This window comes from Mustelus asterias, chromosome 1 (genome assembly GCF_964213995.1).
Source record: "Mustelus asterias chromosome 1, sMusAst1.hap1.1, whole genome shotgun sequence".
Classification (NCBI taxonomy): domain Eukaryota; kingdom Metazoa; phylum Chordata; class Chondrichthyes; order Carcharhiniformes; family Triakidae; genus Mustelus; species Mustelus asterias.
Window position 1 is genome coordinate 187,917,494 of NC_135801.1, and position 25,798 is coordinate 187,943,291.

At 46.0% G+C, this 25,798-nt stretch overlaps 1 protein-coding gene across 1 annotated transcript in view; it reads left to right on the plus strand.

Annotated features, from left to right (window-relative positions):
- LOC144500809 (dedicator of cytokinesis protein 2-like) overlaps positions 1-25,798 on the plus strand; it is a 1,379,043-nt gene that overhangs the window by 306,606 nt on the left and 1,046,639 nt on the right. The window contains exons 13-15 of the mRNA XM_078224279.1: positions 8,287-8,412; positions 14,386-14,510; positions 21,633-21,731. Coding sequence (XP_078080405.1) covers positions 8,287-8,412; positions 14,386-14,510; positions 21,633-21,731 — 350 coding nt within the window. The remainder of the gene's footprint in view (positions 1-8,286; positions 8,413-14,385; positions 14,511-21,632; positions 21,732-25,798) is intronic.

Genomic DNA, 25,798 nt, shown 5'->3' on the forward strand with positions numbered 1-25,798 from the left:
GTTCTAGTTCAAGCCTTCTTCTGATAGCTCCTTGTTGAAGATAGGATCAGCAGTATAAAGGATCCATCTCTAGCAGAGACGTTTTTGACTTATCTTTACAAGTGCTGAGTTTTGGAAGCACCGTTTTGTGTTATTTAATTATCAAGGGAGTGGTGTTGGATTCTGACAAGGAGATCAAAGCAGCCTTGTTTGATTGCTACCTCTTCCACTGACATAGGTAGAATTACCAGCGTTGGACTGGGGTGGGCACAGTAACTAGTCTCACAACACCAGGTTAAAGTCCAACAGGTTTATTTGGTAGCACGAGCTTCTGGAGCGTTGCTCCTTCATCACTCACCTGATGAAGGAGCGGCACTCCGAAATCTTGTGCTACCAAATAAACCTGTTGGACTTTAACCTGGTGTTGTGACACTACTTACTGTACCAACATATGGGGGGATGGGGATCAAGATATTCATAGAACCATAGAATCCCTACAGTGCAGAAGGAGTCCATTCAGCCCATTGAGCCTGTACCGACCACAATCCCACCCAGGCCCTATTCCCGTAACACAACACATTTACCCTGCTAATCCCCCGACACTAGTGTAAATTTAGCACGGCCAATCAACCTAACTCGCACATCTTTGGACTGTGGGAAGAAACCGGAGCACCCTGAGGAAACCCACACAGGCATGGGGAGAAAGTGCAAATTGAATTCGATGATCAGCCATGATCAAAATGAATAGTGGAGCAGGCTCGAAGGGCCAAATGGCCTACTCCTGCTTCTAGGTTCTATTCAATCCCTCCAGTGACAGCTGTGTGTACCATCCACAAGATGCACTCCAGGAACTCACCAAGGTTCCTTCTTAGGCAGATCTCCCAAACCCACGACCACTACCATCTAGAACACCGGTGGGCAATCTGTGGCCTGGGGGCCACACGTGGCATATCTGGGTTCTCAGTGCAGCCCATGAGACATTTTGTTAACCGTTGGCCATGCGTAGGGTTGCCAAACTCCACTGATATCCATCCACAAAGTTTTTTTCCTACTGCTATGCCTGGAATGCGCTGCCAAGTAGGGTGGTGGAGGCAGGCACGCTGACATCATTTAAGACTTACCTGGATAGTCACATGAGCAGCCTGGGAATGGAGGGATACAAACGATTGGTCTAGTTGGACCAAGGAGCGGCACAGGCTTGGAGGGCCGAAGGGCCTGTTTCCTGTGCTGTACTGTTCTTTGTTCTTTGCTATGACTGAAATGATGCACACATAAGTGCAGTGAGGTGAATGCTGATTGAACGCAACATTGCCTGTAAGAGCTGTGTACTCCCTCTGCATCCAAAGTATAAGTATTTTTGTGTTTACCATTTGAAGTTGATAGTTCTATTAATAATAAAATGATGAAGCATTTTCTCTAATTTGTTATGAAATATTCAGTGTGTATTAAATGTATTTAATATTATTCATGGAGTCAGGAATGAGCCTGGTTTCAAGCTTGTGGCCCACTCAGCAGAAGGAGGGCCACTCAAGCAGCCCACTCACTAGCCTAGGTTGCCCATCACGGACCCAGAAAGACAAAGGCAGCAGATACCTGGGAAGTCCGCCAACTGGAGTTTCCCCTCCAAGTTATTCACCATCCTGGTTTGGAAATATATCCTTCACTGTCGCTGGGTCATAATCCTGGAACTCCCTCCCTAACAGCGTTGTGTTGAACCTACACTTCCGGGACTGCAGCAGTTCAAGAAGACAGCTCAACACCACCTTCGAAAAGGCAATTAGGGATGGGCAATAAATATTGACCTATACAGCGATGCCCACATCTATTGACTCCATCTATTATTTAAATGGACTATTATTGAAATGGTAAAAAATTGCAGCATGCTACAGTGCAGAGGGACCTGGGTGTCCTTGTGCAGGAATCTCAAGGAGTTGGTTTGCAGGTGCAGCAGGTAATTAAGGAGGCAAATGGAATTTTGTCCTTCATTGCTAGAGGGATGGAGTTTAAAACCAGTGAGGTTATGTTGCAGCTGTATAAGGTGCTGGGAGGCCACACCTGGAGTACTGTGTACAGTTTTGGTCTCCTTACTTGAGAAAGGATATACTGGCACTGGAGGGGATGCAGAGGAGATTCACTAGGTTGATTCCGGAGTTGAGAGGGTTGCCTTATGAGGAGAGACTGAGTAGACTGGGGCTATACTCATTGCAATTCAGAAGAATGAGGGGAGATCTTATAGAAACATATAAGATTATGAGGGGAATAGATTAGATAGAAGCAGGGAAGTTGTTTCCACTGGCAGGTGAAACTAGAACTAGGAGGCATAGCCTCAAAATAAGGGGAAGCAGATTTAGGACTGAGTTGAGGAGGAACTTCTTCACACAAAGGGTTGTGAATCTGTGGAATTCGCTGCCCAGTGAAGCAGTTGAGGCTACCTCATTGGATGTTTTTAAGACAAGGATAGATAGATTTTTGAAGAGTAAAGAAATTAAGGGTTATGGTGAGCGGGTGGGTAAGTGGAGCTGAGTCCACAAAAAGATCAGCCATGATCTTATTGAATGGCGGAGCAGGCTCGCGGGGCCAGATGGCCTATTCCTGCTCCTAGTTCTTATGTTCTTATCTACATTTCCCGGTCCCTCAGAAAAGCAGCCAGCATAATCAAGGACCCCACACACCCCGGACATTCTCTCTTCCAGCTTCTTCCGTCGGGAAAAAGATACAAAAGTTTGAGGTCACGTCCCAACCAACTCAAGAACAGCTACTTCCCTGCTGCCATCAGACTTCTTCCCTGCTGCCATCACACTTTCACCAAGATGGCGCCCAGCCTAATGTCTGCCAGGAGCAGTGGAAGCCATTTTGTTCCCCAAACAACATCCGTAGCACCCAAATGAGGGGCGCCACTTTCAATTTCCTTGCCCTCTGTGCTTTGCTTAAATTTTAAAAAAACATTAGAACCCCAGCCTTGCTGGAGGATAGGGTGAATTTGATACACTCAGGCCAGAATTGGAATCTTACCACCATTCACGCTGGTTGAATTTTCCCATCCCACCGCAGTGAATGGATCTTTGGCTGGCTGCCATATTCTCCAATCTCGCTGAAGTGCGAGCGTGGCATGAACGGCTGGTAAGACCGCACCTAAGAATCCTTATTCACTGGATGAAATGGGAGAGGCCTTCAACGGGTCAAGCACCAAACTTTCTGCCTCTGGAATGGTACCAGGATTTGATGGATTGAGTTATAAGGAGAGGTTGGATAGACTGGGACTTTTTTCTCTGGAGCGTAGGAGGCTGAGAGGTGATCTTATAGAGGTCTATAAAATAATGAGGGGCAGATAGACAGTCAGCATCTTTTCCCAAAGGTAGGGGAGTCTCAAGCTAGAGGGCATAGGTTTAAGGTGAGAGGGGAGAGATACAAAAGTGTCCAAAGGGGCAATTTTTTCAAACAGAGGGTGGTGAGTGTCTGGAACAAGCTGCCAGAGGTAGTAGTAGAAGCAGGTACAATTTTGACTTTTAAAAAGCATTTAGATAGTTACATGGGTACGATGGGTATAGAGGGATATGGGCCAAATACGGGCAATTGGGATTAGCTTAGGGTTTTTTTTAAAAAAAGAGTGGCATGGACAAGTTGGGCCGAAGGGCCTGTTTCCATGCTGGAAACCTCTATGCCTCTATGACACTCATCAAATTGTAATGTTCTCTCTGCCTTACCCTGAGCCCAAATTTGCCTGAAGCCATTTCAATTACTTTGCAGCCCATTAGCGTCAATTGAGAGAACACATTGTGCCATAGATTGATGTCATTCCCCAATCTCATTCCACACAGGTTATTTATCTGCACTAATGAGGCAAGGGACCATCATTCTTTTTTGCATTGAGAATATAGAAAGGACATTCAGCTTGTTCAGCCTCACAGTACTGGGGACCCGGGTTCAATTCCAGCCCTGGGTCCTTGACTGCGTGGAGTATGCATGTTCTCCTGTGTCTGCATGGGTTTCCTCCGGGTGCTCCGGTTTCCTCCCACGGTCCAAAGATGTGCGGGTTAGGCGGATTGGCCATGCTAAATTGCCCCTTAGTGTCAGGGGCATTAGCAAGGGTAAATAGGGATTATGGGGATGGGCTGGGTGGGTTTGTAGTCGGTGCAGGCTCGAAAGGCCGAACGGCCTCCTTCTGCACTGTAGGGATTCTATAATCACATACCTGTGCCTGGCATTTAACCTGCTGAGGGAAGATTTGCCAGCAGTATTGATGGCCAGAATCATAAGAAAGGCCCACAGAAAACAGACAGGCTTGAGTCAGACGAAGGCTTAAGATAGAAAATTATGAGAGGCATGGATAGTCAGAGTCTTTTTCCCAGGGTAGAAATGTCAATTACTAGGGGACATAGGTTTAAGGTAAAAGGTGGAAAGTTTAAAGGGGATGTGAGAAGCAGGTTTTTTTTACACAGAGGGTGGTAAGTGCCTGGAATGCGCTGCCAGAGGAGGTGGTAGAAGCAGATTCCCCCCACTCCCCCAACCCTCCCGCAGCCCCCCCCCCCCCCCTCCCCGTCGTTCCCTCCCCCCCACCCCCCCACACATACACACACACACACACAACCTCTGGAATCATGCATATTCCCCTATTCCCCTCCCGGCCTAGGATCTGATGCCCTCCTGCCTCAGTTAGACCTACGTGGACCTCCAGCCTCCCCTGGATAGCCTCCTGTCCAGCTGGAAGCCCAGCCTGTCGAGTAGAAGATCCAATTTTGTTCTCAAACAACACCTAAAGCAGATTATCTAGTTACTTAGATGGTGCTGAAACAGTATGAGTACATATTTCCTTTATTGTTTGATGGGATGTGAACCCTTGAGCTGAGTGGCTTGCTCGGCCATTTCAGAGCCAATTACATTGTTGTGGGTCCGGATTCAATTGTAAGCCAGACACTGACATTTGTGAATCAGATTTTTATGGCAGTCCGGATTCAGATTTATATTATTTCATCTTATTTTTATTCATTCGTGGGACATGGGCATCGCTGGCTGGTCAGCATTTATTGCCCATCCCTAGTTGCCCTTGAGAAGGTGGTGGTGAGCCGCCTTCTTGAATCGCGGCAGTCCATGTTCTGTGGGTTGACCCACAATGCCGTTAGGGAGGGAATTGCAGGATTTTGACCCAGCGACTGCAAAGGCCATTGTCTTTTCCGGCGCCTAGGTCGATGCCAGGTGGTCCGTCCAATTTCATTTCTTTGTTGAGACTTTGTAGCGATCGATACAACTGAGTGGCTTGCTAGGCCATTTCCGAGGGCAGTTGAGCATCAAACACATTGCTGTGGCTCTGGAGTCATATGTAGACCAGACCAGGTAAGATGGCAGCTTTCCTTCCCTAAAGGACATTAGTGAATCAGATGGGTTTTTCCGACAATCGACAGTGGCTTCATGGTCATCAGTGAATTCTTAATTCTGGATAATTTTATTGAATTCAAATTGAACCATCTGTTGTGGTGAGATTCGAACCCGGGTTCCCAGAACATTAGTTGAGTTTCTGGGTTAATAATCTAGCGATAATGCCACTGGGCCATCACCTCCCCATAAACATATGGATTAGGAGCAGGTGTAAGCCACTTGGTCCCTTGAGCCTGATCCGCCATTCAATAAGATCATGGCTGACCTGATTGTAGCCTCAATCCCACATTCCTGCCGACCCCAAAAACCTTTCACCAGCCATCATAATGGGACTGGAACCCATGTGTCATCATGATGCAGAAAGAAACCCAAGGAACTACGCAAAAAATATTGAATCTTAACTGAGACCTGAGTTTTAATTTTTGTTAATGGACACAATCCAAAGATGGCTGAGGATGTACAGTCAGCCACTGGCTGAATTGAACAATAGAATCATTGAATCTACAGTGCAGAAGGAGGCCAGTTGGCCCATCGAGCCTGCACTGACAGCAATCCCACCCAGATCCTGTCCCCGTAACCCCATGATTGCTGCTGGATGATTCTCCAAGAGACGATAGAACCCTCCCATGTGTTTCCAGACAAGGTACTTCTGAAACCATCTCCTATTGAAGATAAAGGGACATAATGGCCATCTCATCTTGAGAGTTTCTGTGAGTAGTGCTTAGGTGGAATTGTGGATTCACTTTCCCAGATTGAATATACAAAGAATGGCTGAAAAGCCAGCTGTAAAGCTGCCCCAGTGCCTGTCTGTGTGCGTTCTGTGAGGCCCAGTGCTAGAAGTTGAACAGAAGAAAAAGCCAGCAAGCACACACAGCGCCCCTGCAAGATATCTTTAATTTCCCTCGCTGACTGTGGAAGTCAGCCCCAAAGGATTCCAGCTGCGAAGAGAACCGGGAAGCTTCTCTGCCAAACTATCCCATGGGAATCACAAAACCAATTCTTCGTCTACTGAAGACAACTCAACTAAACCTTGAAAATGACTATTCGCCACATGTTGCAGCTTTATAAAATCTATGATTAGGCCGCACTTAGAGTATTGTGTACAATCTGGTCGCCACATTACAGGAAGGGTGTGGAGGCTTTGGAGAGGGTGCAGAAGAGGTTTACCAGGATGCTGTCTGGATTAGAGGGTGTGAGCTATAAGGAGAGGCTGGACAAACTAGGGTTGTTTTCTCTGGAGCGGCGGAGGCTGAGGGGAGACCTGATAGAAGTCTTTAAAATTATGAGAGGAATAGATAGGGTTGACAGTCAGAATCTTTTTCCCAGAGTTGAAATGTCTAATACTCGGGGGCATGCACTTAAGGTGAGAGGGGGAAAGCTCAAAAAGGAGATGTGAGGGTCGGTTTTTTTTTTACACAGAGTGGTAGGTGTCTGGAACGCGTTGCCAGGTGTGGTGATGGAGGCAGATACGATATGGGCATTTAAGGGGTTTTTAGATAAGCACGTGAATATACAAGGAATAGGGGGATATGAAGCAAGGGCAGGCAGAAGGGATTAGTTTAATTTGGCGTCATGTTCGGCACAACACCTTGGGCCAAAGGTCCTGTTCTTGTGCTGTATTGTTCTATGTTCCATGTACTGAAGTCAACTGTACTGGAATCTCGAATCATAATGGTTGGAACACTTCATCTACTCTTCACGAGTCAAGGACTGTTCCATGTTTTCTTTACTTACTTTGTCTTCGATTTTTACTTACATTCGTACAGATTGGATGTGTGTATTTTACCATTTTCTCTTGTCTTATAGTAGTTTGACAGTTTTTAAATTTTTTTTTATTTGTTAGTGTCACAAGTAGGCTTACATAAACACCGCAATAAAGTTACTGTGAAAATTCCTTAGTCGCCACCTCCGGCGCCTATTCGGGTACACTGAGGGAGACTTTAACATGGTCAATGCACCTAACCAGAACTTCTTTCAGACTGTGGGAGGAAACCGGAGCACCCAGTGGAAACCCACACAGACACGGGGAGAATGTGCAGACTCCGCACAGACAGTGACCCAAGCCAGGAATCGAACCCGGGTCCCTGGCACTGGGAGGCAGCAGCGCTAACCACTGTGCCACCGTGCCGCCCTCCTAATTAGTAGTTAATAAACTCACTCTATCTTTAGCTCACGAAAGCCTGGTTAAATTGACTCCTTTTAAAACATAAATGTTGGGACTGGGAAAGGGTACCAGCAAAATGGGATCCTATTTTGATTAAATTTTGTTAACACCAATGAAGTATCATCCTGACTCCAAAAGTTGGCTCCTGTTCTCTCTCCACAGATGCTCTCAAACCTGCTGAGGTTTTCCAGCATTTCCTGGTTTTGTTTCAGATTCCAGCATCTTGGCTTCAACCACTGCTGTTAACTCAGGAGGTGGAGACGCTGGCGTTGGACTGGGGTGGGCACAGTAAGAAGTTGCACAACACCAGGTTAAAATCCAACAGGTTTATTTGGTAGCACAAGCTTTGAGAGCTGCTCCTTCGTCAGGTGAGTGGAGGAGCAGCGCTCTGAAAGCTCGTGATTCCAAATAAACCTGTTGGACTTTAACCTGGTGTTGTGAGACTTCTTACTGTTAACTCAGGGGTTGGTAAGAACAATAGGAACATGCCTTAAACTTGCGCCTCCATTCAATTTGATCATGGTTAAAATCCATTTACCCGGGGTAGCTCTATCATCACCCTACCTAACAATCTAAGCCATGAAAGCGTTAACTATCCCCCCGCCCCCACCCCCAGCATCTACAGCCTGCTGAGAGAGGAGGGAGGTGGGGAAGAAAGGGTTGCCGTTTTCTACTAACAATTTGTGTCAAACAGGTGGTCTACGGCATGACGGACGTATGGATCTTTCACCTTTCATAACCGTGCCCCTCTCATTGTGCCCCTCTCACAGGTCTCTGGGTCTCCATGAAGTTACTGTCGGGTGATCTGAAACAGATTCGGAAGGACCATCCTCACCTGGTGGACAGAAACACAGTGGTGGCGAGGAAAATGGGATTCCCTGAGATCATCATGCCAGGTCTGACAACTGCAAATATACATGCAGGATGCCTGCACAGAAATGCTCCCCTAACCAATTGAGTGTGGTCTCATTATATTTAAGCCCTGGGATACAAAAGTGCAGCTTGCTTACTCCCTCGTATTTTCTCACCTGATGAAGGGGCAGCGCTCCGAAAGCGCTTGCTACCAAATAAACCTGTTGGACTTTAACCTGGTGTTGTGAGACTGCTTGCTGTGCCCACCCCAGTCCAACACCGGCAACTCCACCTCATTTTTCAATGCAGCAGCAAATGCAGATTGCATGTATCAATGTGATGCATTCTTCAAAAAAGATAGGCATGCTGTTGAGGCTTTTTGTTTAAAGTTTATCTGTTGGTGTCACAAGTAGGCTTACATTAACACTGCAATGAAGTCACTGTGAAAATCCCCTAGTCGCCACACTCCGGCGCCTGTTCGGGTAGACTGAGGGCGAATTTAGCATGTCCAATGCACCTAACCAGCACGTCTTTTGGACTGTGGGAGGAAACCAGAACACCCGGAGGAAACCCACGCAGACACGGGGAGAACGTGCAGACTCTGCACAGACAGTGACCCAAGCCGGGAATCGAACCCGGGTCCCCTGTTGCTGTGAGGCAGCAGTGCTAACCACTGTGCCACCAGGTCTGCACTCATTGGGACAATTTACAAGAATATCAACAGTAAAGAAAACAACAATTAATACTCCATAGGGCAGACTGCTGATTGGTTGGTGAATGGAATCTGATTGGTAATCAGAGGTTTTCATTGGTAAGCAGTGTGCACTCGCCAGCCAATTGGCACTCCTCTCGAAATAAAGTGCTGGCTTGCAATTTTTTTTAACCAGCGTTGCCACTTTTAATGACATCTGCATCTGCACTCCTGGATTCTTTATTGCCTCGAGCCAATTTAGACTCTTTTCCCCAAATCTCTATATTTTCTTCAACCAAAATGCAGATGCCCCATTTATACAGAACAAAATTAATGATCTATTTGAATGCTGGTCCGCATTCGCCATAGTCCTCACTAATTTAGAGCCATCTGCAAATTTTGATGTTGTATTTCTAACCTCTGTGCTCAAGCATTCGATTTTTAATCAATGGTCAGGGTAGTTCTGGATCTCAATCTCACACAGTGTGGTTAGGCCTGCCCACCATTATTTTCGATGTATCAGCCAATTAAAGGCGAGGGATTTCCCATGATCCAAGAGGGGCAATCCCTCCAGGTGATGGTCAATGGCTGCAGCTCTGGTCCCGTTGCTGATAGACGTTGAGGTGGTCCATCCTGTCCACTTGCCCATGCCGCTCCAAAGTCACCATCTTGGCATGACTGGATGCCCGCATTGCCGACTGGATGCCCCAATCAACATGAAAATGGGGCCTTCATTAAATTCAATTGGCCCAGGTTGACCATCCACCGCTTGCCAGAAAACATCCACGGCGTCACCCAGGCCCCAAATCATGAATTAAAATAGTGAATAATCGCACTCCTGGCACCGCTCCCTCTGGAACACCACTCTCCAAATCCTGCCAGCCTGAGGGGCGACTCCTAACCCCTTAGTTATTTTGTCACCTTGTTACCCAGTTTGCTCCACATGCTCTGAACTTAATCATGAATGAGGGTAAGGCAGTCAAGCTAAGTAGACAGTGGCACAGTGGTTAGCACTGCTGCCTCACAACGCCAGGGACACGAGTTCAATTCTGGTCTCGGATGACTGCGTGGGTTTCTTCTGGGTGTTCCAGTTTCATAAAAACTAGAAGCAGGAGCCTGCCCTTCAAACCTGTCCCTCCATTCATTTTGATCATGGCTGATCATCGAATTCAATATCCTGATCCCCTCCTTCACCCATATCCCTTGATCCCTTTAGCCCCAAGAACTATATCTAATTTCTTCTTGAAATCAGACAACGTTTTGTCTTCAACTGCATCCTGTGGTAGTGAATTCCACACATTCTTGGTGAAGAAACTTCTCACCTCAGTTCTAAAAAGTTTACCTCTTATCCTTAAACTATGACCCCCAGTTCTGGACTCCCCCACCATTGGGAACATTCTTTCTGAATCTACTCTGTCTAACCCTGTTAGAATTTTATAAGTTTCTATGAGATCCCCTCTCACTCTTCTAAACTCCAGTGAATATAATCCTAACCGACTTAGTCTCTCCTCATATGACAGACCTGCAATCCCTGGAATCAGCCTGGTAAACCTTCGCTGTAAACCCTCGATAGCAAGGACATCCTTCCTCAGATTAGGTGGCAAATTTTCCCGTCCGACCCACCACGGGAATCGTAGCAGGGGAGGGGACTATGGAAAGGTCTGTTGACCTCGGGCTGGATTTTCCAGTTTCGGGGCGAGCACGGACGGAAAATCCTGTCCACGGACACCAAAACTGTACACAGTACTTAAGGTATGGCCTCATCAATGTCCTCACGGACTCCAAAGATGTGTGGGTTAGGTGGATTGGCCATGTTAAATTGACCCTGAGTGTCAGGGGGAATAGCAGGGTAAATACATGGGTTACAGGGATAGGGCCGAAGTGGGATTGTTGTTGGTGCAGGCTCGATGGGCCAAATGGCCTCCTTCTGTACTGTCGGGATTTGGTGAGAATGGGTGGAGGAGACGGAGAAATCTGTGTTATCATTGCACATGTAGTAGAATATAGTGAAGAATTTATTCAGTGTGAGTTACATGTCCCCTCTATGAAGTACCTTTAAAGCAATATCGACAATATCCAACAAACAATGTCTGTGGCTGTCCAATAATGTAACTTCAGATGAGTGAACAATGAGCTGAGAGGTCATCGGGCATGTATATTACATCATTATCATCACAAAGTAACAGGACATTAACAATCCGAACACTAGAAAGGACCAAGGGCTAATATCTGAAGTGGAAAACAGAGTAATTGTCTTGACAGAGTGTCTACCTGTCACGTTATTGATTGCTTCTCACTTTTAAAAATGGGTTTGAAATTTTCCTTTAATTCTGATATTTCCTCAACTGTGAAATTAAATCTGCCCAAAGATAAATAAAACCGAGTAAAAAAAATCCCAATATTAAATCTAGCTTAATCCTCATTTAAATTGGTTAGTATCGTACTCATCGCTAGGTCAGAAGGCTCAAACTCCTTACCAAAGGTTTGATTGCATAAATCTGACTGGCGCTCCAGTGGAACACTGAGAGAGGTACCTTATTTCCGATAAGGTGTGAATAGCAAGGCCATATCTTCCCTTTACTGGAGCCCACACTCATCCAGTGTTGTCATGTCAAGAGTATGGAAGTTCTCAGTTTGTTTGAGCCTTTTCTTCCTTCAGTCAATGCAATCAAACTGGACAATCACGTCAATGCTGTTTATGGGACACTGTTCTACTCAAAATGGCTGCCATGTATCCTTACGTGACTACAATGACTTTCATTTATTCATTCGTGGGACATGGGCGCCCATTTATTGTCCATCCCTTGTTGCTCTTGAACTGAGTGGCTTGCTAGACCATTTTCAAAGGGCAGTTGAGAGTCAACCACATTGCTGTGGCTCTGGAGTCACGTGTCGACCAGACCAGGTAAGGACGGCAGGTTTCCTTCCCTAAAGGGCATTAGTGAACCAGATGGGTTTTTCCGAAAATCGACAATGGTTTCATGGTCATCAGTAGATTCTTAATTTCAGATATTTTTTATTGAATTCAAATTCCACCATCTGCCGTGGTGGGATTCGAACGCAAGGAGCTGCTCGTGGGACATTCACAGAATCATAGAATTCCTAGAGTGCAAAAGAGGCCATTCAGCCCATCGCGTCTATACCGACTCTCTGAAAGAGTTGCCGGAATTTTACTGTCTCTCTGAAAGAGTTGCCGGAATTTTACTGCCTTCAGAATATGTCAGTTGGTGCAATTTGAATTCAATAAAAATTGGTGATTAAAAGCAACCATGAAACATTGTCGATTGTCGGAAAAACCCATCTGGTTCACTAATGTCCTTTAGGGAAGGAAATCTACCTGGTCTGGCCTATATGTAACTCCAGAACCACAACATAAGAACAAAATAACTTTTTAATGCATTTATGGAACATGGACCTAGCAATGTGGTTGACTCTCAACTGCCCTCAGAACAAGGGCAACCAGGGATGGGCAATAAATGCTGGCCCAACCAGCAACGCCCATGATTGAATTAAAAAACAATCAATCGTGGGTTCAAACTCCACTTGAAAGGCTTATGTGTAGGCTGACACTCCCAGTGCAGTACTGAGAGAGAGAGCTGCACTCTCAGGGGAGAGGTTGAAATGAGATTCAATCTACATCCTTAGTTGGACCTAAAAGTTCCCACGCCATGTTTCAAAGAAGAATGGGGGTAGATCTCTATGGTATGCTGATCAATGTTTGGTCTCTAACCAACAGCACTCTAACAGAATATCTGAGTCACTATCATATTATGGTTTATGGGAGTTTTCTGTGTGTAAATTGCTGCTGCATTTCTTAGAAGACAGCAACTACACTTCAAAACCTTATCATTGGCTGGAAAAAAATCTGGGCACCCCCGACCTTATCATTGGCTGGAAAAAAGTCTGGGCACCCCCGATGATTGGGGTGGCACGGTAGCACAGTGGTTAGCACTGCTGCTTCACAGCTAGGGACCTGGGTTCGATTCCCGGCTTGGGTCACTGTCTGTGTGGAGTCTGCAAATTCTCCTCGTGTCTGCGTCGGTTTCCTCCGGGTGCTCCGGTTTCCTCCCACAGTCCAAAGATGTGCGGGTTAGGTTGATTGGCCATGCTAAAATTGCCCTTAGTGTCCTGGGATGCATAGGTTAGAGGGATTAGTGGGTAAATATGTAGGGATATGGGGGTAGGGCCTGGGTGGGATTGTGGTCGGTGCAGACTCGATGGGTTGAATGGCCTCTTTCTGTGCTGTAGGGTTTCTAAGATTTCTAAGATTCTAAGATGTAGTGAAAGGCACTGTATCAGACTTTCTATCTTTGTCTTTTCCAACATTTCGGCCAAGATTGTACGGCTGTTCCTACTGGTGGGATCTTCCAATCCCACCAGTGGTGAACTCCCCCCGCCCCCCCCACCCCCCACCCCCACCCACCCCCACCCCCCCCCCCACCTACCTTCCCCGTGCATGTTCCCCAGTGGCAGAGGGTGCCATGCATGCAAAACCCCACAGATATCGGCAGGACAGAAAGATCCCACCATCGGCCATAGGTGGACCACCTCCACAGATCATCCAGCAGGAAGGATATTTCTGTTACAAACAATAAAGTTTAAAGTTTTAATGTTTATTTATTAGTGTCACAAGTAGGCTTACATTAACACTGCAATGAAGTTACTGTGAAAATCCCTCAGTCGCCACACTCTGGTGCCTGTTTGGGTACACTGAGGAGGAATTTAAGCATGGCCAACGCATCTAACCAGCACGTCTTTTGGACTGTGGGAGGAAACCGGAGCACCCGGAAGAAACCCATGCAGACACGGGGAGAACGTGCAGACTCTGCACAGACAGTGACCCAAGCCGGGAATCGAACCCCCGTCCCACTTTGCTGTGAGGCAGCAGTGCTAACCACTGTGCCGCTGTGCCGCAATAAAGGAACCATGTTCACAAAGTGAATCAAAGAAAAGGTTTAATAAAAAAACTTCATTACACCATCACTTGGGCCACGCTCTGGCCTACAAATGCTTCCCACAATCCCCATTTGCTTTCTATTTATACCGGACCAGCTGACATAAGAATGAGGAGCAGCTGGTCAGCTGACCTTCACCGCATGTTATCATTGGTTACATTATAACAGATTCCAATTTCACCATTGGTTACATTATAACATCCGCTACCAGAAAATCCTACCCTTGACATCCACTTCAACAAGCGGATCACAATGTTGCTTTGATTTGTTCTAAACTCCAGCGTTTCTGGCTTTGCAGCGCTCCATCCATTTGACAGAAGAATCACAAAGATTTAGTGGGGAAAATCTTCTTTCTCTTTTCCCAAATTCAGGCGATGTCCGGAACGATATTTACGTCACTCTGGTCCAGGGAGAGTTTGATAAACAGAACAAGACCACTCAGAAGAACGTCGAAGTCACGATGTGCGTCTGCGACGAGAAAGGAGATGTCATTCCGGTAAGATACTCCAGAGCGCTGGAGCCTATTCCTCATTATTGCTGGTAGATTGAGGAAAGACTAAATGGAAATCCCAGCCTCAGTTGTCAGGAATCAAAAGGGAAAATGTGAGTTTTGTAGCCCCAAGCGGCATGAGAAAAATCTCATGAATGTCCTTGGCTTGAATAGTTAACTTGCCCTCTCTATTGTTGATGCAGAGTGACCCGAAGTGTGCTCTCATTTTCTGCCTTTCAGGACGGTTAGATTGACTTTGCAGCTCAAGAACAGGCTATTTGGTCCACTTGGTCTGATCCAGTGTTTATATTCCACCCTCCTATACCTTTCTCCTTCAACATCAGAACAAAATAACATTTTTAAAATGCATTTATAGAACATGGGCCTAGGTGGCTGGCCAGCATTTATTGCCCATCCCTATTTACCCCTGGAGGGCACTTGAGAGTCAACCACATTGCTGTGGCTCTGGAGTCACATGTAGGCCAGACCAGGTAAGGACAGCAGATTTCCTTCCCTTAAGGACATTTGTGAACCAGATGGGTTTTTCCAACTATTGACTATGGTTTCATGGTCATTAGGAGATTCTTAATTCCAGATTTGTTTTATTGAATTTAAATTTCACCATCTGCTGTAGCTGGATTCAAAGCTGTATCCCCAGAACATGAGCTGAGTTTCTGGATTAATAGTCTCGTAGTAATACCACTAGGCCATCACCTTCTCCTAAGAGCGTAAGAGCTCGGAACAGGAGTAGGCCCCTCAAGCCATTTAATATGAACATGGCTAATCTCAACTCAGCCTTATCTCCACCTTCCTACGCACCCTCTATAACTCTTTGTCCCTCAACTACTAAAAAAATCTTTCTTTTCCTTCTTAAATTTTTTTAGTGTTCCAGCGTCCAATGCACTCTGGGATAGAGAATTCCACAGATTCACCACCCTTTGAGTGAACTAATTATTCCTCATCTCTGTTTTAAATCTGTCGTCCCTTAGCCTAAAACTATTCTAGAATATTGGGAAAACATCCGCTCTACATCTATCCTGTCAATCCCCTTTAGCATCTGATATCCCTCAATAAGATCTCCTCTCACTTTTCTAAACTCCAGTGAGTGTAGGCCTAAACTGCCCAATCTCTCATCATAAGACAAGTCCGCCATCCCTGGAATCAATCTAGTGAACCTTCTCTGAATCACCTCTAATGCATTTACATCCTTCCTCAAGTGTGGAGACCAAAGCTTTGCACAATACTCCAGATATGGTCTCACTAGTTGAAAAAGCGCTTTCCTACTTTTATACTCTATTCCACTAGCAATGATTGCCAAAATTCCATTTGCCTTCCTTCTTACCTGCTGCACTTGCACATTAACTTGTTGCACTTAATGCATAGGGACACCCAGATCCCTCTGCACCGAAGCATCTTGAAGTTTCTCTCGATTTAGATAAGTTGCCTTTTTATTCTGACAACCAAAATGGATAACTTCACACTAATCCATGTTGAGTTCCATCTTCCAAATTTTGGCCCGCTCACCTCAATCAATCCATATTGATTTGTGAATTTCTGATTTCCTCATTGCTTTCCAACCTATTACATAGTGGAATTTGCAAATTTGGCTACAGTACATTCTATCCCTGCATCCAGGTCATTAGTATATGTTGTAAATAGTTGGGGCCTGAGGACTGAAGCTTGTGGCACCCCACTCACCTCTGCAATATGGTATGTGTTAGTTCTTTATGTTATCTTTAACCTCCTTGCTTAGTCACAGATGCATTTCCTCCCCCTTACAAACCTTCTTCCACTCTGGAATATATTTTAGTTGGAAGGATTTGAGTATCTCTTAAATATCTGCCACTGTTCTTCAACTGTCCTACCTTTTAGTCTTTCTGCCAAGTCCACTGGGCCGAATCTGTCCTCATGCCTGGGTAATTACCTTGGGTTTAACACCAGAACACGAGTGTGGGAATCAGAAACCAAAACAGAAAATGCTGGAAAATCTCAGCAGGTCTGTTTTTGTTTCAGATTTCAGCACCTGCAGTATTTTGCTTTGATCTTAATGTTGGACGCAGATTTATTGCCCTCAAACTTATTTTGAAATTCAAGCAAACAATGATCACCCTTCCCTAAAGGATCCTTTACGACAAGATCATTAATTAATCCCATTAATAATAAATCCAAAATAGTCTGCTTCTTTGTTGGGCTGGGGTAATGGTTGGCACAGCAACATATTGTTCCAAGAAACAACCTCTAGCACATTCTATGAACTCTTCCTCGAGACTACCATTGCCAATTTGATTAATCCAGTCACTTATCACTTATGATTATTGTCCACCTTTTCTTCAAGCTCCCAGTATTTCCTGATTTATACTGTGTCTTGCTATGGGACCACTTTTGGGGGACCTGCTCCCCTTACTCCCACCAGCAACTTCTGTCCCTTGCTATTTCTTATTTCTACCCAGATTGATTCCACGTCTTGATCTCCAGTGCCAATATCATTCTTCACTACAGAAGCGACACCATCTCCTTTTCCTTTCTGTCTATCCTTCGGAAACACCGAGTACTCTTGGATATTCAACTCCCAAGTAACAGGGTTAGAGCGCAAGTACCCAGGCCTTCCTTACCCCGGTGTAAGATCGTTGCGTGGTTGGGGAAGGATCCTGCTCCTTCAATTTCATGCTCTTCCCCCCTTTCCCCTCCATGAAACCATTGTTGATTGTCAGAAAAACCCAAGTGGTTCGCTAATGTCCTTTAGGGAAGAAAATCTGCCATCCTTACTTGGTCTGGCCTTCATGTGACTCCAAAGCCACAGCAATGTGGTTGATTCTCAACTGCTTGGATGGGTGCAGCTCCAACAACACTCAAGAAACTTGCACCATCCAGGACAAAGCAGCCGGCTTGATCGGCACCGCATCTACAAACATCTATCCCCTCCACCACCGACGCTCAGTAGCAGCAGTGTGTACTATCTACAAGATGCACTGCAGTAATTCACCAAAGATCCTTAGACAGCATCTTCCAAACCCACCACTACTTCCATCTAGAAGGACAAGGGCAGCAGATACATGGGAACACCACCACCTGCAAGTTCCCCTCCAAGCCACTCACCATCCTGACTTGGAAATATATCGCCGTTCCTTTGCAGTCGCTGGGTCAAAATGCTGGAATTCCCTCCCTAACGGCATTGTGGGTCAACCCACCGAACATGGTTTGCAGCGATTCAAGAACCTTCTCAAGGGCAACTAGGGATGGGCAATAAATGCTGGCCAGCCAGCGACGCCCATGTCCCATGAATGAGTAAAAAAAATGGCCGAGCAAGCCACACATTTCAAGGGCAATTAGGGATGGGCAATAAATGCTGGCTAGCCAGCGATGCCCCTGTCTCCACAGATGAATAAAAAATTAATTCCTGCTCTCCTCAGGCTGAAATCTTGGTCTCTGCCCTCTCCCACCCCTGGAATGCCAGGAGTTGTGTCTGCAGCGGATCAGTCGTACGGGTAGAGATCAGGTGGGAATACAAATACTGTGAATCCTGAAGGAATATATCACCTTTGTCTGCCAGCCATAAAGCCTCCATTGGGAACTGCAGAATTTTGTGCGTGGAAAATTAAAGAGATCTGTGGGTCCCGGTTGACAATAAATTGAAGCAATCGCAACAATGCTCAGCGGCAGTGGGAAAAGCAAATCAAATGTTGGGTTGTATTAAAAGTTCAATATTCAGCCAAAATAGTGAGGTAATCCTGCTACTGTATAAATCATTGGTATGATGACACTGAGAATATTGTGTACAGTTCTCGCCAACCTCAGTACAAAACGGATTTACGTCTATTGGAAGAATCTACGATAATGCAGCCAGAATGATTGAGGGGATGAAGTGTTTGGATTATGAGAGACGAATATGCAAATAGGTTTTCAGTGGGAAAGTAAAGTTTTTCGGATTCAAAAGGAACAAGAGGATATCCAGCTATAAGAAACTATTTTGCCTTAGCCAAGTAGTACCAGAGGACATGCTAAATTAACCCTATGTCAGGAGGATTAGCAGGGAAAATGAGAGGAGTTACAGGAATAGGGCCTGGGTGGGATTGTGGTTGGTGCAGACTCGATGGGCCGAATGGCCACCTTCTGCACTGTAGGGATTCTATGATTGACATGACCCGTGTTTGAATAAGAGGGATGAATTGAATCACTCATCTGCGGCATATTTTGGTGGATGAAGCAATCTCTGGATCAGTGTTCCCTGGGTGACGGTTTGAGCAGTTATCACTGATTCATTTAGTTGCAAATTAGATTTCTTTCAGAAAGTCACATCTTGGGCTGCAGCGAATGAGTAACTTGAGGCCTGATAGTTGGACAGGATTTTTCAAATGGAGGGGGTTGCCCGCGTTGTCACCCCAAATGAGGGTGGGGAACGCATCCCCGTCAATCACAGCCCCCCTTGGAGCCATTTAACAATCCGAGGAGCATCAGTTGGCTGGAGGAGGGACTTCCCCCACTACCCCATTCGGGTGGAAGTCCTGCCTCAGATTGCTGCCAGCCAACCTTTAGTCCTATAGCACCATTGCAGTAGTGGCCAGGACTGGGACTGCAAGCAGTCTTACTGTGTTTACCCCAGTCCAACGCCGGCATCTCCACATCACTGCAAGCAGTTCCCAGATTCTAAGATCCCAACCTTATTCCTGAAATTTTGGTTCTAATTTGTAGACCATCTAGTTCTGGACTCCTCAACTACTGGGAATAGTTCCTCTCCATCTACCCTTTTTTGTTCCACTATATAACGCGAAACCTTCAAGTTATCCCTTGGGATGTGTCATAGGTCACGCAGGGAGCATGTGGCAACATGCTTGTTGTAGTTTGGAGCTATGGATGATGATGGTGGAGGCTCCAATTTGTTTACATCTCATGGCTGATGGGGGGTCTTTCCCGCTCTCCCCACCTGCCATTTGTGTTGGAAGGATCTGTAGGTTGATACTCAGTCTGTTTGGCCACATTATGAATGCACTTTCCTTGGCCATCAGGTCCTGAGGTGGGACTCAAGCTTGAAGCTCCTAGCAAAGACACAGGGAATCTACCCACTGCGCCATAAACAAAGAAACATAGAAACCAGAAGCAGGAGTAGACCATTCGGCCCCTGTTCCACCATTCATTTTTATCTTGGCTGATCATCAATATCCGGCTCCCCCCTTTCCCCCTTATCCATGATCCCTTTAGCCACAAGAGCGATATCTAATTTCTTCTTGAAATCAGACAATAAGGCTTCCAAACTGCCCCCTAACATTCCAAATTCCGGAAAGTAGAACCTTAGTTATTGCAATCTGTCCACGTAATTTAACCCTTGGATTCCAGGTATCGCTCTCGTAAATGTACAGTGCATCCCCTCTAAAGGCCAATCCATCCTTAACAATGTCCAGAACTCTTCACAGTACTCCAGCTGTAGTCTAACCAGGGCTTTGTATGGTTGAAGTATGATTTCGAGCCCCGATATTAAGGTTAACATTCCACGAGCCTTTTTGTTTATTTTCAGCTCCTATTTTAATAATCTATGTACCTGGAACCCCAGCCTCTTACGGCCGCCACTATACAGAGCCTTTTAGCATTGAGAAAGTATCAATCCTGTTTATGTCCAAAGTGAATGACTTCACACTTTTGTCGGCTTTGAAATGCATTTGCCACAATTTTTGTCAATTCAATTAACCGATTAATATTCCTGCCTCTAGTTTCTATGTTCTATGTGGAAAAGTGTGAGGTTATGCACTTTGGAAGGAGGAATGGAGGCACGGACTATTTTCTAAATGAGGAAATGCTTAGGAAATCAGAAGCATAAAGGGACTTGGGAGTCATTGTTCGAGATTCTCTTAAGGTTAACGTACAGGTTCAGTTGGCAGTTAGGAAGGCAAATATAATGTTAGAATTCATGTCGAGAGGGCTAGAATACAAGAGCAGGGATGTACTTCTGAAGCTCTTTAAGGCTCTGGTCAGACCATTTGGAGTACTGTGAGTAGTTTTGGGCCTTGTATCTAAGGAAGGATGTGCTGACCTTGGAAAGGGTCCATTGGAGGTTCACAAGACTGATCCCTGGAATGAAGAGCTTGTCGTATGAGGAACGGTTGAGGACCCTGGGTCTGTACTCGTTGGAGTTTAGAAGGATGAGGGGGGATCTTATTGAAACTTACAGGATACTGCGACGCCTGGATAGAGTGGACGTGGAGTGGATGTTTCCACTAGTAAGAACAATTAGAACCAGAGGGCACAAACTCAGGCTAAAGGGACGATCCTTTAAAACAGAGATGAGGAGGAATTTCTTCAGCCAGAGAGTGGTGAATCTGCGGAACCTTTTACCGCAGAAGGCTGTGGAGGCCAGGTCATTGAGTGTCTTTAAGACAGAGATCGATAGGTTCTTGATTAATAAGGGGATCAGGGGTCATGGGGAAAAGGCAGGAGAATGGGGATGAGAAAAATATCAGCCAAGATTGAATGGCGGAGCAGACTTGATGGGCCGAGTGGCCTAATTCTGCTCCCATGTCTTGTGGTCTAATGTTTATATATTTTATGTGAGAGGATAGGTGGGATCTCGGTTTCAGATCTCATCTGAAAGCAGACACTTCCAACAGCACAACGACTTCCCTGTGGCTGAGCTTGGGAGTGCCCACGTATATACTTTGCTCGAGACGTTCAGAGTGTCACTTCTGACTCACTGTCGAGCAAAGGGCCAGGCCTGATGAAAGAACCTTGCCACCGTGCTTTGTCACAAAGACAGTAGGTTCCATTTCCCCCTGCTGTCAGTCTCCGCCTGACAAGTGCCAAGGAAGAAAGAGGTATTGCCTTCCGTAATGTCTGCAGGGATGTTATCTCTCCGAGCAGTTTGTCGTTATTAAAATACAACCTGTCATCTCCATATAAGTAATGTAATTACTTCAGCCTCACATGAATATCACACTGTGCCTTCTCAAAAAGTAATCAATTTTACCACCCACTCCAGACATTTTATTAATGAAGTACTCAGAGCACGGGCTTGCAATGGTTGGAACTTTAATCTCAAAACTAGAAGCGGGCACGATTAATCATTTTTGAAAAGCGTGGCTTTGTGGAAATTGCTGCTCTAATTTTTTTCTCCCCCCTTCCACCTGTCCTTCTGATGCCCAGAATGCCATCTGCCAAGGGGCTGGAGACAAACCCGTCACTTACTACCAATCGCTGGTCTATTACCAACTCAAGCAACAACGCTGGATGGAGACTGTCAAGGTCAGTGTGCGCTTTATGTTAACTCCCTGGTCGCTCGGAATCGAAATCAGAGCAAAGAAACTGGACAGAGAGGAGTGACAAAGTTTCCCACCAGCTGGTCTGTAAAACCAGGCAGCAAAAGAATAGACTTGACCTGGGTTTGGACATGAATGGTCATCGGCCCGAGACTTGGATTTTATTTATTTATGTGTTTATTTATTTATTAGGGCGGCACGGTGGTTAGCATTGCTGCCTCACGGCGCCAAAGATCCGGGTTCAATTCCAACCTCGGCTCACTGTCTGTGTGGAGTTTGCACATTCTCCCCGTGTCTACGTGGGTTTCCTCCGGGTGCTCCGGTTTCCTCCCACAGTCCAAAGATGTGTGGGTTAGGTTGATTGGCCATGCTAAATTGACCCTAGTGTCGATGAATTAGCAGGGTAAATACGTGGGGTTACAGGAATCGGGTCTGGGTGGGATTGTGGTCAGTGCAGACCTGATGGGCCAAATGGTCTTCTGCACTGTATGGATTCTATGATTCAATGATAAGTAAGGCTTACATTAACACTGCAATGAAGTTACTGTGAAAATCCCCTAGTCGCCACACTCCGGCACCTGTTCGGGTACACTGAGGGAGGATTTAACATGGCCAATGCCCCTAACCAGCATGTCTTTTGTTAGTTCAGGATTTGTCTTCTAAGGCAGGATCTTTTACTCGGATGAAGGAAAATGTGTCTTCTGCTGTTATTGAGGAAAGTTTGATCAGATTGGCCTGTACTCATTGGAGTTCCTGAGATCCTGATTGGGCTTGACAGGGTAAATGCTGAAGGGATGTTTCCCCTTGTGTGGTAATTCCAAATGAGGAGGAACCATTTTCACAGAAACCATCGAATCCCTACAGTGCAGAAGAAGGCCATTCGGCCCATCGAGTCAGCACCGACTATCCGAAAGAGCATCTTAGTCAGGTCATCAACTCTCACTCTATCCGTAATAACCCACGTAACAGTTACCATGGCTAACCCCTTAACCTACACATTTGTGGACAATCATAGAATCCCTACAGTACAGAAAAAGGCTATTCAGTCCATTGAGTCTGCACCGACAACAATTCCACCCAGGCCCCATAACCTCACAAATTTACCCCGCTAATCCCTCTAACCTATGCACTCTGACACTAGAGGTCAATTTAGCATGGCCAATCCACTAACCAGCACATCTTTGGACTGCGGGAGGAAACCCACGCAGACATGGAGTGAACGTGCAAACTCCACACAGACAATATCTGGTGGAGGGCAAAGGAACTGATGCAATCTTGCCTGTTCTGTGCCCTAGCTTCCACTTGTCAAGTTACAGCAAGTTAATGGAGAAGGGCTGGCTGGTCATCCACTAAAATAGGATGGGTCAGTCGGGAAGACAGTAAGAAGTCTCACTACACCAGGTTAAAGTCCAACAGGTTTATTTGGTAGCAAATACCATAAGCTTTCGGAGCGCTGCTCCTTCCGGGATTCAGTCGGGAAGGCCAGGATTGGAACTGCGTCCCAGATGCTCCTAACCCCTGTTTCACCATTCTGTCCACTTCAGAATAAGGTGTCCCCCCCCATTTAAGATGGAGATGAGGAGAATTTCTTTCTCCCAACCGATCATTAGCCTGTGGAACTCTCTTCCCCAGAGAGGAGTGGAGAGTGCTGAATAGTACAGAGTTTTGATCTACAAAGTGGGGTGGTTGGTGGGGGGGAGGCGGGGAGAGTTTCAAGGGTTATGATGGGCGGTGCAAAATAATGGTGTTCAGATCACAATTCAATCAGCCATGACATTATTGAATGATGGAGCAGGCTCAAGAGGCTAAATGGCCTACTCCTGCTCCTAATTCTTTAGTTTTTATGTTCATGCTCCAACTTGTACCCTCCTCTCCCCCCACTGTCTCTGCTCTTGGCTCCATTGCATGGTGGGAAGATAGAACCTGTGTTTCCCAACCATCTGTCTTTGCCAATCAGCCAGCCATGGGAAAATTGGCAGTAGATCTTGTGGAAAAGTACTCATGGGCTCTGGTTGGTAAGGACTTTTGTAGCTATCTCCTCTCCATCCACTCCAATCCCTCAACACTTACTGCTGAAGTGTCCACAGTCTAACATTTGACAGGACTTCTGATCTTTGGGGGTTTTTGAGAAGTTCTGGTGTTGCAATGTTGCCTTCTTAACAGAATTGGGATAGATAGAGGGATAGGTGAAAGTCTTGCTCCCTGGGACTCTGGGAATATAGGCCTACCCTGCTCAATCTATAGCCTCTAGGTAAGGTAGGTTAAGCCTTATGGGGCAGCAGGGTGGCACAGTAGTTAGCACTGCTCCCTCACAGTGCCAGGCACCCGGGTTCAGTTCCAGTCTTGGGTCACTGTCTGTGTGGAGTCTGCGCATTCTCCCCATGTCTATGTGGGTTCCCTTCGGGTGCTCCGGTTTCCTCCCAGACTCCAGAGATCTGCGGGTTAGGTTGATTGGCCATGCTAAATTGACCCTTGGTGTCAGGGGGATTCAATGAGTAAACACGTGGAGTTATGGGGATAGGGTCTGGGTGGGATTGTGGTCGGTGCAGACTCAATGGGCTGAATGGCCTCCTTCTGCACTGCAGGGATTCTATGAAACAGTTCTCAGTGTTTTACAGCTAAGATTGAGACTGACGATAATGAGTTCATAAATTTTGGTTTATATAATGCAAAGAAAAGAAGATACTGCCTTTATCTAATGTTTAAAGTTTATTTATTAGTCACAAGTAAGACTCACATTACACTGCAATGAAGTTAGCATTAGAGAATCCTTACAGTGCAGAAGGAGGCCATTCGGCCCAATGAGTCTGCATCATTCACAATCCCACCCAGCCCCTATCTCCATATATTTACCCTGTTAATCCCTTTAAACTATGCATTCCAGGATACTGAGGGAGAATTTAGCATGGCCAATGCACCTAACCTGCACATCTCTGGACTGTAGGAGGAAACCAGAGCACCCGGAGGAAACCCACGCAGACACGGGGAGCATGTGCAGACTCCACACAGGCAGCGACCCGAGCCGAGAATCGAACCCTGAAGCTGTGAGGCAGCAGTGCTAACCACTGTGCCACTGTGCTGCGTAGTGTCCCCGCACAAACACAGGACATCCCAAAGTCCTTTGCAGCCAATGAGCAACCTGATGGCGTGGGTCACTGCTATAATGTGCTGCAGCACAGCAAGATCCCACAGACATGGATGTGATCTTGGCAGATAGTCTGTATTAGTGATGTTGGTGAAGGGAGAAATATTGGCCAGGACATCAGGAGGATTATTTCTGCTCCTCTAATCAGTGCTGTGGGATTTTTTCCATCGATCTGAGAGGGTTGACAGAGCCCGCATTCAGCATCTCATCCCAAAGGTGGAGTTCTCCAGCGGCACTGTGCTGGACTGTCAGCCTAAGTGTGTTTTTCAAGTCTGCGGACTGGGACTTGAACCTGCAACCTTCTGACTGCAAACTAGGCATGGCTGAGATACATGTTATTCTTTTCCTGGCACTGGGTTTAACAGTTTCAGAAGTACAATTGACTTGAATGTCAATACAGCATCAGTACGTCTGGGAGTACAGCGAAGGTTTACCAGGCTGATTCCTGGGAAGGCAGGTCTCTCATATGAGGAGAGACTAAGTCGGTTAGGATTATATTTACTGGAGTTTAGAAGAGTGAGAGGGGATCTCATAAAAACTTATAAAATTCTAACAGGGTTAGACCGGGTAGATTCAGAAAGAATGTTCCCAATGGTCGGGGAGTCCAGAACTGGGGGTCATAGTTTAAAGATAAGGGGTAAACCTTTTAGAACTGAGGTGGGGAGAAATTTCTTCACCCAGAGGGTGGTGAATGAGTGGAATTCACTACCACAGAATGTAGTTGAGGCCAAAACATTGTCTGATTTCAAGAAGAAATTAGATATAGCTCTTGGGGCTAAAGGGATCAAGGAATAAGGGAGGAAGGGGAGAATTTGATGATCAACCATGATCAAAATGAATGGTGAAGCAGGCTTGAAGGGCCCAAAGGCCTACTCCTGCTCCTGGTTTCCATGTTATTTTTTTCTATT